Raw genomic sequence first — 11,417 nt, 5'->3', positions numbered from 1 at the left:
TGTGAAATTCAGGCTTGTCGCGCAGGTCGCTTTGCTAAATGGGGCAAAATACTTCTTGTTCCGTAGATCTGCAGACAAGCCACTGGCTCCTTGATTTACATGCCGCAGAGAAAGTTGTGCTTATCATCTGAAGGCGCTGTTTTATGCCGTTTGCGCCGACCCCATATTCCAGTTACCAGTACTCCGTACTCCGTACTCCGTATGTCGTCGGCTTCGGAGTCGATACCAACTGTACGGAGTGGTGTTTGAACTCCCTATTTCTGACATTTGAGTGGGGTGGACTTAAACTACTTTTTATGTCATTGAGGGTTGTTGCACAAAATTCACAGCCTCCTTGGAGTGGGTGCACCAAGCACCATCATTTGATTCCCCGGGGAGTACACCGTACTCCGTACCCAAATGTAAATGTATCACATGAAGAATGGAACTGATCGCCATACCCGATGATTGTTGTTTTCCACTGTCACCTTCATGCCGAATCCGCTGTCTATCTCCCAGAAAAACATTATTGTTCGCGAGAGTATACCAGAGCAAAGGCCTAGAAAAGAAAATGCTATACAAAGAAAACAAATCCCAGAACATTCCAGATCCCATTTCTTGACACAGCCTAACTAGCCCTTTTTCCAGTGTTGAGTAAGACCAACAGCATCTTCCTCGATAGGCTTAATCTTCCAAATATCAAGCGTTGCGTTTCGCGGAAGTTTCTTCTTTAATTTAGGGTCCTTTAAGGTCATAATAGCCATACTAGACATAGCCAAAGCGCGGGCTAGCTCGCGCATTCGGCCCGCCGACACAAAGCATTCAGTTAGAGTCTGTGACCCTGCAATCGCGATTGAAAGACTCATGCACTGGGCAAGAATTTCACGACCAATGGTGCATCCAGCGAGATAAAGAGAATTGTGATACATGAGGATAATTTCCGGGAGGTATGCAGTCCGTATCAAGTCAAATTCGGCGGCTTCCTCCTCTATTAACTGTCAGTCTCTTTATCCCTTCTTGTATATGAGAAGTATCTATCAATGCTTACCATTTAATGGCCGACAAAGCCAATCCTGACAAAGAGGATTGACGTTCTCTGTAACGTCGTCGATGGCCTGCTGCAACATTTGCTGGAATTCTCTTTTTCGCTCCGGATTGGAGAGTCTGTAAGAAAGTCAATAACATGGCTCCCTCCAGGGAATATATTCCCTTAGAAACTCACTCAAGGTACTCATCACTAAGGTTACCCCAGCGTTCCATGGCATCCAATGTGCTGATGAGTAATTCCAGGTCTTCCACGGTCCGTGCATGTATACATAACTGTTCAGCAACTGTCTTGCCTGAGCTCATCGAAGAAAGGTGCTGTCGATGATAAGCTGCTGACTTGAGGGGACTTTTTGAGCGACCAGCTTTGACGGGACTGGCGGGTCGATTATCGGCCGATTGATTGATGTCAGAATCGGCATTGGCATCAACTTTCAGAGCTATTAGGTTGAACTCTGGAGGAACCGGGATTTGCGAGAACTGTATGCGTTTCCACAGCTCACGCGCAGTCGCGAGCTGCGTACGCCCTAGGAACGAGATATACCATTAGTCGTAGCCCTTCGAATAGCACATGTGATTTAGCCTTACTGAGGAATCGTTTGTACAGGTAGGCGATGTTCACGCATAAAGTTGGCCATTCAGTGCCAACAAAACTGTACCACTCCATACAGCGGATTAATCGTTCATGCCTTAGAGGCACATCTCGACCAATAATGTCCTTGTTCAGGGCAGAAATCGATCCAGGCTTTTGTTCAGTTACAAATTTTCCCGCGATCTTGATAGGTTTCTTAACATCAATATCCGTTCCAGCGAGAGCCCACTGCCATTGGCAGCTCAAAACACCGGAAACATTAATTCCGAAAGCTCTCATCCTCTGTAGCAAAACTTGTCGTTCGCCTTCGCCCAGTACATTGATCAGGACTATCCCGAGGGTGGCTTGACCCATAGTCTCCGGCAATAGAGATGCATAGAGAGGTATCAGGTCCATCTTATCTTTTTCTCGGAGAACTTCCACATATTTGATCACATTAAGACCATACTGGTCCAGGAGATGAGATTCAACACGGAAAATTCCAACGAAGCTCAACAGTAAATATAGATGAGCAATAATGCGCAGCGAAGATTCATCGTCAGGGGCAGTTAACAGAGGGTCTTGTGTCATGCCAGGGGGTGGTCGCAATGGTAATAAACTCGGCCCGTTGATATGCTCCACGTACTTCGATTTCGCGATTGCGTGGTTATAAAAAAAGTAATCGTAATTCTGGCTTAAAATTGCTGCCTGAATCTGGCGGTAGAAGTTTTTTGACTCCTCTGCAAACCGCTCATCTTTTCTAATGTTGGATAGAAAATAACGGATGCCATCGTGATTGGCAGGTTCGATATTAACAAGGACCTTCGTGTTGGAGGGAAGACCGAGTTTCCGAAGAAACTGCTTGCAAAAGTCGCTGTATCGGCTAAGTACCATATGGTTGTAGAAGACGTAAAGAAAATCATCCCAACTCTGGCATACCGCGTACGCTGGCTTGGTTTCACCACAAAGTAACGCATAGACGGCCCTTTCATATCTATCGACATGGGGATCACTAGCCAGAACGGAACACGCAGACTTCCAAGATTGCTGAGACCGGCAGCTCATCATTCGGGAAAGGCCAGTATCAGGGAGGCTAGTAGACTTTGAATTTGGGTGCAAGCTAGCGCCAAAAACGCTAATGGCTCTCCAGCTTTCAAGGCGTTCTTGAGACCAAGCCCGAATTTCACTCCAACTCCGGCCTGACCTTAGCATCTTCCAACAGGTCAGCCACGCTGCTTGTTCATGAACCTGATCCTGTTTCTGTAGCCCCAATCCCTGCCGAATAATTGCATCAGGGTCCAGTTGCGTGATTAAAGGTGCTTGCCGCTCTGATCCTAGCAGTGACGACGTCACGCGAGAGTCCTCTGGATCCAACGGCTGGGGCCAAGATCGTAAACGTTTTGCCCCTTTAATGGTTTCTTTTGTGTAGAGCCAACCATGAGCCCATAACCCTTGGTCACGGTCGGTGTCCTTGTCCAATTCGGAGACAACAGAATCTCGTCCCTTCGCCGACCTTGCGGTCTTCTCAAGCCATTGCAGGACGATAACACACTCACGGGCAAAAAGATCGGTTTCAAGGAATTTTTCCCAGACTTCTTGGTCGGAAGAGTACCTATGGAGAGACTGTAAAGCGGTTTCTTGGCATTGTTCTGCCCGCTCTCGTGTCTCGGGATCGGCGATCAAAAGGAGCTGGGATAGTAAATCCCAAGTCTCCGCCTCACGCTGCCAGCGCGCTATCTGTTCCTCGACCTCGTCCGCTACATTCTCGCTTTCCTTTTCTTCTTGGGTCGATCTCTTTGGTTTTTGAGATCGGTCGGCTTTCGAGAGGTCGCGGGCATTGTTTTCAGCTATAGATTGGTAGGTTTTGACCAATTTGCACGCTTCGCGAAATGCTCTAGGGTCATGGGGGGTAGGAGACTGTCGTCGAAACTGATCTAGGTTATGCGCAAATGATTCGATTTGCTTGAGGACGCGCTCGGCCATATCTTGCAGTGGGTGTAGAGTCTGCTTAATGTCGGAGCTGAGTAAATTCGAGGGAGTAAATGCCGGAGATCGCGGTGTATGGCCTAATAAATTACAGATACCAGCTAATGAGAAAATGACAAGATCCAGATCTCCCCCGGGGGGGAGGGGAAGAAGGGGGGATGTCAAACCTTCTATCCTGGCTTTCCAGTTGGGATACGGCTCTTCAATCGAGTGAGTCCCATTGGTCCCGCCATACTCACTAGGAAGCTCTTCAGCTTCTTCTCCGTTTTCGTGGTAATCTCTGACACTTTCTTCCTCCTCAGCTTCATCCTCTTCGCCATTTTCGAACCTCATTTCGTGGTCCTCATCCTCGTCATAATCTTCCTCTTCCTCCATTTCGTCCTCCTCGTCGTCTTCGTCCCCTTCGCTTATCTCTTCATCATCTTCGTTCATAGGCACCTCTTTATCCTGGACCTCTCCATCGCTATCGTCATCTATTTCGATGATTTCCGCGTCGTGAGGAATCATGGACGAGCCCTGAAACTTGTCAGCAAAGGTCCGGGAGCATATAGGGCCCGTTTGGGGGCTTACATTAGATAGCACCGAGTCTCGGCCATCCCTCAAAGAATGCGAAAAGGCCGCCATGGCAAACAACCCGCAAGCCCAGCGTTAACAATTGCAGTTGAACATATCCATCCTCTGCACTGAAGCTTATGTTTCTCCAAAATTAACTGAGCTTCAACCTCTGCGACAGGAAAACAGACACTAGTCCCAAATAGGTTTAGTGTCTTGATGGCCAACCGCCATAAAATCTCTTCTCGCGGACACTGCAATTCTTCTTTTCCCTCTTCTTCATTTCAATGTCATTTTAGGTGATCATTAGAGTCTCGGTGCAGAGTTATTTAATGTCTGCTCAGGTTCCTAAGAACCTCTTGCGCGCTCACGATCGCCTTAGAGCGAGCACAGTGGTCAGTAAAAGTCCTTGTCCGAACTTTTGGGTCATGAACTGGGATACAAATATCATTGTGACAGTCCTTAGTGCTGCAACTTTGCTTTGCAGTATGGAATACACACTTCGGAGTTCTGTGTAGATTAATATATACAACATCCCTTCCTTCATGCTATCATATCACCGGGAAAATTGTGTGGTCATACGCTCCTAAATCATCCGTCCGGAACTTGCGTTCGCCAATCTCGGAACTCATCAACTACATCAATCCGTACTGTTGGAGTTTCAGCTTGAGTAAGTCTGGCCTGGGGCAGCTTGGAGTCCTAGCGTCACGGCCATTCTCCTGATAAAACAAATCGCAGCATTTATACAGAGCAATAATCTGATCACGACACCTTTCCTCCTGATAAGAATTTTTTGTTAAGCAGTCTACCAAGGCAGTTAGCTTGCGACATTTGGAGTGCAGTCTAAAGAAAACATCACCTTGTATAGCGCACTACCTAGAAGTCAGCAGCAGTCGCTCTAAGGAACCTTGAAGGAGATAGAAGCGCACTACGGAGTACATACCGCAAATGAATGACATGGCTGACTTGAAGTAGGTATTGGCTTGGGTTTCTTCGCATCGCACAGTCAGCCGTGCCCTTTTCAAAAGCCCTACAATGGATGCCAGAAATCTTACCATGGTGCCTGCGTTGATGATTATAAGCAAATCGATAAGATTTCTTTGTTATCTGAGGCTCCTTGCAGCATTCCAATGTCTTCTTCGCCGCAAATGAGCAACACATCACGCCTGTCGGCTTTTTCATCATCCGCAAAATAATTTTTCCGTCGCCGCCTATATAAGGCTGTCTGCGGGGCGACTTAAGATGCGTCTTCTCACTTCTCCTCTCGTATCATTGCATCCTACATCTGCCATCTAATTTTCGTGAAACCGCTTTATCAGCGTCCTATACGCGACTCATAATCCTCCACTAATACCATTTTCCCTTCAAAATGGATCCTCAGGTCGATGAAGCCCCCCAACACCTGAATATCAAGGTCACGGACAACAACAATGAAGTTTTCTTCAAAATCAAGAGAACTACGCAGCTGAAAAAGTTGATGGACGCCTTTTGTGAGCGGCAGGGCCGCCAGCTCACAACAGTTCGCTTCCTCTTTGATGGCACCAGGGTTAGACCAGAGGATTCCCCAGACACCGTAAGTCCGCATTCGAGCATAGCCGCAATACACGTCCTTTTTTACGCGTATTCTTGTTATGGGATACTAAATGGCTGCCTGCAGCTCGACATGCAAGATGGTGACACTCTAGAAGTGCACCAAGAGCAGATTGGTGGCTGATGGGCCAGAACACTTTTACGATAATGAAGTTCGTATCTCCGGATCGACTATTCCGCATCCCTTAGAGCGATCTTTCTAACGTAAACTTATGTATTCATAGGTTCCTCTATTTTACTTTCCACTACATTTGAAAAAGCCCACATTTTGTACCAATACACTTGACGACAAATTTCTCTGGTCGAACCTTGCTTGTTTCTGATTTTCCTGGAGTTAAGAAGCGGGTCCTTTTTCGATTTTATTTGCGTTGGAGAGACGCACATGTTTGCAGAATCCAAATCTTCCTTATGGACGGGTTCGGATTTGGTGGCTACATTTTGAAAAGTGAGAGAACTTGAGTAACGAAACGCTTTACTATCACGATTCATAGTCCTCCAACGCACACAATACCATGAGGGATTCGGATAAACAAGATCAATTATATCATCTCAATGTGTCCCCAAAACTGTTCTTGAGTTCCTCCATGGCTATAAATCCAACAGTGTAGATATCCAAGTTACATCAACCACTTTTTCCAAGTCTCCATATGTTTCGACCGGCTGCCAGCATGTAATTCCAAAGTCCCCTAGCAAAAGGCCCGCTCAAAGGCCGGAAGTGGAAATCATTTCCCTGCATTGGGTATGTCAAGGCGGGCGGCCAGATCGGGGTCGCAAACGCTATTCTTACGACTCCCAAACAGCCTGTTTGGCTTTCTCCTCGTCTTCGCGCCTCTGCCTCGCAAGCTCCCGTTCGCGCTCGCGTTTTCTCCTCTCGTTCTCGAACATGGCGCGATCATAAGCCTTCTGCTCCTCTGTCCTCTTCGCGCGCACACCCAGAGCGCTGCTTATTATTCGACTTGCGACGGCAGCCTGCTTTTCTGGTCGTCTCCGCGGGGAGTCTGAGTCTGGGTTGCGCGGATCCGGAGAGCTCCATTGGGGTGTCGATGAGGCCGCGAAGGAAGGGACGTCGCTATGATACGTCTGTCCTTGTGGCGAGGACGTGGCGTTGGTCGCCTTCTCATCCTTTTCGTCCTCTGAAGGCTCTGAAGACACCGACTCGTCTTCCCAGGAGTCCGCCACCTTGGATTTCGACTTGCGCTTAGGTTTCTGGGGGTGAGCTGCGCCGGAATTAAGCGTAGAACCTATTTTTTCTCGTTTGCTTGTTAGGATTTAGATCGGAGAAGAGATGGTCTCGGAGGCGCTCCGATGGCATCATGGGGGAGTGTCGAACTACCTTCGGCAGCCATCCTTCAGAAAAAGAGCAACTGCAGACAGCCCACAATGTAGCCAAACGTCAGCAGTCGATTAACCAGCTTGGTAGCCGTGAAATTCTAGGGAAGTAAGTAGGTGCTCCTATATCGTTGGGTAACAGTGGACGTCAGTTTTCAGGTACATGGTAGTCGAACTTTTGCATCATAGTTACAAAGTGATGGAGTGTTGATTCCAACCTCCCCACCATTGCGTGGATACAGGTAACATTTTTGCTCTGTGAAACATCACTCTGGTCAAGGTGGATTCCCAACCAGGCGACCTAGTCTTAAGCCCCAGCTAAAGACCTATGATAGTTCTGCTGCTATTACCGAATCATTGTCTAGCATGCGCTCCTGACCACAAAGTAACTACAGTCCGAATGGGCCCAATGAACACTTTCACGGGTGTGGCTTTGGATTTAACTCACGTTTCACTCCCCTGCGAGTCAAAGGCAGCCGGAGTTTGCAGCTCTCTTACGGAATGTGCCCGACTAATCAGAAGAGCGTGGCTGGAGGAGGGGTGATACTCATGCGACGATGCTGCTGTAACTACTCCGCACGTAAGACTCTTTATTCTGGACTGGGCCTACAATTGGATGGGGAGCTAGCCTGAGATCACGCTCCTCGGGACGGAACCATCGTAGTGAACATTCAAATCTCGACGACGGCTGAGGAATCAAGCGCCCGCTTATTTATATCCTATGCAGCTCTCCCGGTCGGCCGTTTCCATGGCACCTCTTGTGTGTAGATGCGTCTCGAAACATGTGCACTGGCCGCTCAAGTCTCGGAGTTCCACCAACTTAACTCGTCAAAGACTACCTCGGAACGAACATAATGACGTTGACCGGGAGATTCCGAGACTCGGCAATCTTGTTCCTCGAACTTTGGGGGAAGGTTTCACCCAGAGCTCCGATTTCGAGACGCTATTTAGAGACGTACTTTGTCAACTGTCGGCCAAGAGGCGTCAAAAGGTCTCGGATGCAGGCATGGGATTGGTCTTCATCCCTCACACTGAGTTATCGCGAGGATTAGTGTGGAGAAGAATGCCTCCACCTGTTCGCAAGGTTAAGGCCCGGGAATCTTGAGCGTGCTCAACTGTCCTTCGTTTAGCCGCAAGCGATTTTGGATTGCCGAAGTAGTTGGCTATATAATATATAATCATCTCACTGAACATGCTGGAGTGCAAGTCAACTGTTGTTACCGTCCTAGTTCTTGGACGTTCGCATTCCTTTTAAGTCTTTCTCTTGACTTGTAAGAGTGACGGGCGAAAGTCAAGCCCGTGTTGTCATTCGGCTCATCGGCTGGACCTTGCAATGGCTGGGGCTCCTCGGTTCAACGCCATTAGACCCTCTCGTTTGCATACACCTACAAATCGCTACCGTTCTCGGTTTGTTACGGCAAAGAACTCGAATGCAGCCTTTTCTACTACTTCAAGGCTTCAGAGTTATGAAGATACGTTGAAAAATCTTAAAATCGGTGCTGACACAAAGGTATTATTCCAAGGATTCACTGGTACGCACACCTACCTCTCCTTTCTAAAGAAATATATCCAAAACCAAATAAAAGGATGGTTTGTGTGGATGCATGAATCTAAATAAGAGTATACTGATTGCTGCAAATAGGTAAACAGGTAGAAAAGCCCTCCTCCCAGAGCTTGACGGCTCTAAAGAGAGTGGAACAAGGCAGCTGAAGCAATTGAATATAGGCAACTGCCAATGTGAAAGAATCATTGCAATGGGGTACAAAGATTGTAGGAGGAGTTAAGCCCGGAGTTGAAGGCGAGCATCTAGGACTGCCTGTATTCCCGTCTGTTCGAGTGGTAGGTCGGGGATAAGTGCAATTATCATGAGAAGTGGAAGGATTCTTACCGCTCGAGGGAGAACAGGCACAGGAAAAAGCGAGACCGGATGCGACCGCGGTTTATGTGCCTGGCAATCAAACAGCGGCGGCCATTGAGGAGGCGATAGAAGCTGAAATACCCCTGGTGGTCGCAGTCGCAGAACACGTACCGATCCATGACATACTCAGGGTTGGTTTATAGATCCTCTCCTTGAGGGTTGTGCCTTTTGAGTAACAGATGTGTAGATTCACTCCATACTTCGAACGCAATCGAAAACTCGACTCGTTGGTGCGAATTGCCCGGGTATTATTTCCGCCATTGGAAAGTGTCGCATCGGGTTCCAGCCACTGCCCTGTTTCTCGTCCGGCCATGTGGGCATCGTTGCTAAGTCAGGGACTCTCAGTTATGAGACCGTGGCCTCAACAACGAGGGCTGGTTTAGGCCAGAGCCTTTGCATTGGGATGGGCGGCGACGTGCTCGCGGGAACAGATTTTGTGGATGCACTAAAGGTCTTTGAACATGACGATGATACGCATGGTATAATAATCGTTGGAGAAATCGGCGGTACTGCTGAAATGGATGCTGCGGAATGGATCAAAGATTATCGTAGAAGGACTGCAAATCCCAAGTACGAGCCCCCAACTGATATTGATGTTTTCTAAACTAACCCCTCGAGATAGGCCCATTATGGCTTTGGTTGGAGGCATCGAAGCTCCTCACGGCCGAATCATGGGCCACGCGGGCGCATGGACGGCACCAGGGGAGCCTGATGCACAAATGAAAATCAAAGCGTTGCAGGATGCCGGGGCTGTAATTGTAGACCACCCAGAGAAATTCGGGGAGGGCATGAAAACCTTGCTGGGCAGCTCTGCTAAGCGACCAGTATTTGAAGTAAGCTTTGAAGTATCATGGAACCAAGACATTGAGCGCTTACACAGAGAAAACCTGCAGGATTCTACCCCGAGGATAGCCCGACAGCAGCGAGGCTTCCATACGTTAAGACGACCCCAAATTCTCCGCAGTAGTAGTATTTCCGCGCAGCGCCGAAGTCTTTATCTTCAACAATCCGACTCCTTTGTTCTTCTCAAGGAAAGGAACATTCCTGTTCGTGAATCAAACGAACCGGGTGCCTTTTTCCTGGGCGTTTCAATTGACCGGACTGCACATTCCCCAAGCTTTATTGCTTCTCCTACCATAGACGCAAAAAGATATATCGAATCTGCGAAGAAATTCCCATTTGAGTATGGGAAGAGAGAATTCTCCGCTAATAGCGCTGAAATTCAGGCAATAGCTGCCCATGTCGGGCTTGCCGAACCTGTCCAAAAATCGCTATCGACGCTGCTGGAAGCGTTAACGGATATATTTATGACCAAGGAAGCTTTCTCACTGGAAACGAAAGTTGCTGTTTCCAGTGCTGGCGCTTTGGAAGTCCAAGGAGCGCGATTTGGGTTTGATGATGCTGCATATAGAAGTGCAAAGAGGCAAGAGGATATCCATAAATTGAGGAACAAGGAACTAGAAGTTCCAGAAGAAGTGGAGGCCGAGAAGGATGGAATTGTTTATGTTAGGTAAGTTTACCATGCCCCAGTTCTGACGACTTGGCTAATACGTTCGGTGTCCCAAGGCTTGAAGGCGAAGGAACAATTGGTACTCTCGGTAAGTCTGGAGATCAGTCGTGATACGTTTTAAGTAATTAGCAGCTTATATTTCCTGCAGTGAATGGAGCTGGACTTGCTATGAACACCGTCGATGCCCTCACCATTCGTGGTGGACACTGTGCAAACTTCCTCGATACAGGCGGCAAAGCCACCTCAGAGACAGTAAAGTCGGCGTTTAAAATTATTCTCTCAGACCCGCGAGTCAAAGCCATTTTTGTGAACATATTCGGCGGCTTAACTAGGTCTGAGATGATCGCCGAGGGCATAATCATGGCCTTCCGAGATTTGGGTATGAAAGTGCCTGTCGTCGTCCGGTTGCGTGGGACGAATGAGGAACTTGGTCAGAAAATGGTAAATGGGCCCTCCATCACACCCGTCCTGCTAAGTGCATCCTGTGTTTGAGTTGATGCTGACGACTTGGATGTTGATTGCAGATTGCCGAAAGTAAACTTCCGCTCCATGCTTTTGATTCCTTCGAGGAAGCCGCGGCGAAAGTGATCAGCTTTTCGCACTCGTAATATCTAGCAGCCAACCGTTACCGGGCTCGATACACGACCCATGAGCGCATATATAAGCTACTAGTTGACCCGGGGCACCATCTTGTCGAGTTCCAGCCCAATGTTGGGAATGATGAATGTGCGGTTGATGAGTTTGTTTTCCACCTTTCTATACCCGAGAGGAGCGCTGTATGTAATGGAAATATGTATATACATAGCAAGCAACCTTGAAATGCGACTACTGTCATACTGAGCGAGATTCCCTTATCCATGACATTTCTTTATCCTTCGCACAGAGAGGGTCATGTCAACAGGGTACGGAAGTACTACGCTATACATAACCAAAAAAAA

At 48.0% G+C, this 11,417-nt stretch overlaps 5 protein-coding genes across 5 annotated transcripts; 2 read left to right on the top strand and 3 right to left on the bottom strand.

Annotated features, from left to right (window-relative positions):
* Positions 1 to 447: 447 nt before the first annotated feature.
* CIMG_06924 (nuclear pore complex protein) lies at positions 448 to 4,261 on the bottom strand. The gene is made up of 6 exons (XM_001243027.2): positions 4,151 to 4,261; positions 3,748 to 4,096; positions 1,612 to 3,660; positions 1,202 to 1,550; positions 1,028 to 1,143; positions 448 to 967 (listed from the first exon to the last, which is right to left on the bottom strand). Exons 1-6 carry the CDS (start codon positions 4,202 to 4,204, stop codon positions 612 to 614), a joined length of 3,273 nt encoding a protein of 1,090 aa, XP_001243028.1. The 5' UTR covers positions 4,205 to 4,261; the 3' UTR covers positions 448 to 611.
* A 333-nt stretch (positions 4,262 to 4,594) lies between these two features.
* CIMG_11862 (uncharacterized protein) lies at positions 4,595 to 5,269 on the bottom strand. The gene is made up of 4 exons (XM_012358718.1): positions 5,188 to 5,269; positions 5,076 to 5,123; positions 4,992 to 5,004; positions 4,595 to 4,937 (listed from the first exon to the last, which is right to left on the bottom strand). The coding sequence occupies exons 1-4, from the start codon at positions 5,188 to 5,190 to the stop codon at positions 4,768 to 4,770; spliced, it is 234 nt and encodes a 77-aa protein (XP_012214141.1). The 5' UTR covers positions 5,191 to 5,269; the 3' UTR covers positions 4,595 to 4,767.
* A 155-nt stretch (positions 5,270 to 5,424) lies between these two features.
* CIMG_11861 (ubiquitin-like modifier SUMO) lies at positions 5,425 to 6,940 on the top strand. Its single transcript, XM_012358717.1, has 3 exons — positions 5,425 to 5,705; positions 5,790 to 5,874; positions 5,947 to 6,940. The coding sequence occupies exons 1-2, from the start codon at positions 5,502 to 5,504 to the stop codon at positions 5,844 to 5,846; spliced, it is 261 nt and encodes an 86-aa protein (XP_012214140.1). The 5' UTR covers positions 5,425 to 5,501; the 3' UTR covers positions 5,847 to 5,874; positions 5,947 to 6,940.
* Positions 6,506 to 7,068, bottom strand: CIMG_06923 (uncharacterized protein; the record flags this gene model as incomplete). The annotated part of the gene is made up of 2 exons (XM_001243026.1): positions 6,506 to 6,963; positions 7,056 to 7,068. 2 exons carry the CDS (start codon positions 7,066 to 7,068, stop codon positions 6,506 to 6,508), a joined length of 471 nt encoding a protein of 156 aa, XP_001243027.1.
* Positions 7,069 to 8,384: 1,316 nt separating this feature from the next.
* On the top strand, positions 8,385 to 11,176 carry CIMG_13092 (succinate-CoA ligase, alpha subunit; the record flags this gene model as incomplete). Its single annotated transcript, XM_004445369.1, has 10 exons — positions 8,385 to 8,583; positions 8,694 to 8,701; positions 8,777 to 8,890; positions 8,957 to 9,100; positions 9,157 to 9,539; positions 9,592 to 9,802; positions 9,863 to 10,479; positions 10,536 to 10,567; positions 10,628 to 10,920; positions 11,004 to 11,176. The coding sequence occupies 10 exons, from the start codon at positions 8,385 to 8,387 to the stop codon at positions 11,085 to 11,087; spliced, it is 2,085 nt and encodes a 694-aa protein (XP_004445426.1). The 3' UTR covers positions 11,088 to 11,176.
* Between the last annotated feature and the right edge of the window lie 241 nt (positions 11,177 to 11,417).

The sequence above is a fragment of the Coccidioides immitis genome (genome assembly GCF_000149335.2).
Source record: "Coccidioides immitis RS genomic scaffold supercont3.2, whole genome shotgun sequence".
Classification (NCBI taxonomy): domain Eukaryota; kingdom Fungi; phylum Ascomycota; class Eurotiomycetes; order Onygenales; family Onygenaceae; genus Coccidioides; species Coccidioides immitis.
This window is presented reverse-complemented; position numbering and strand designations above follow the sequence as displayed.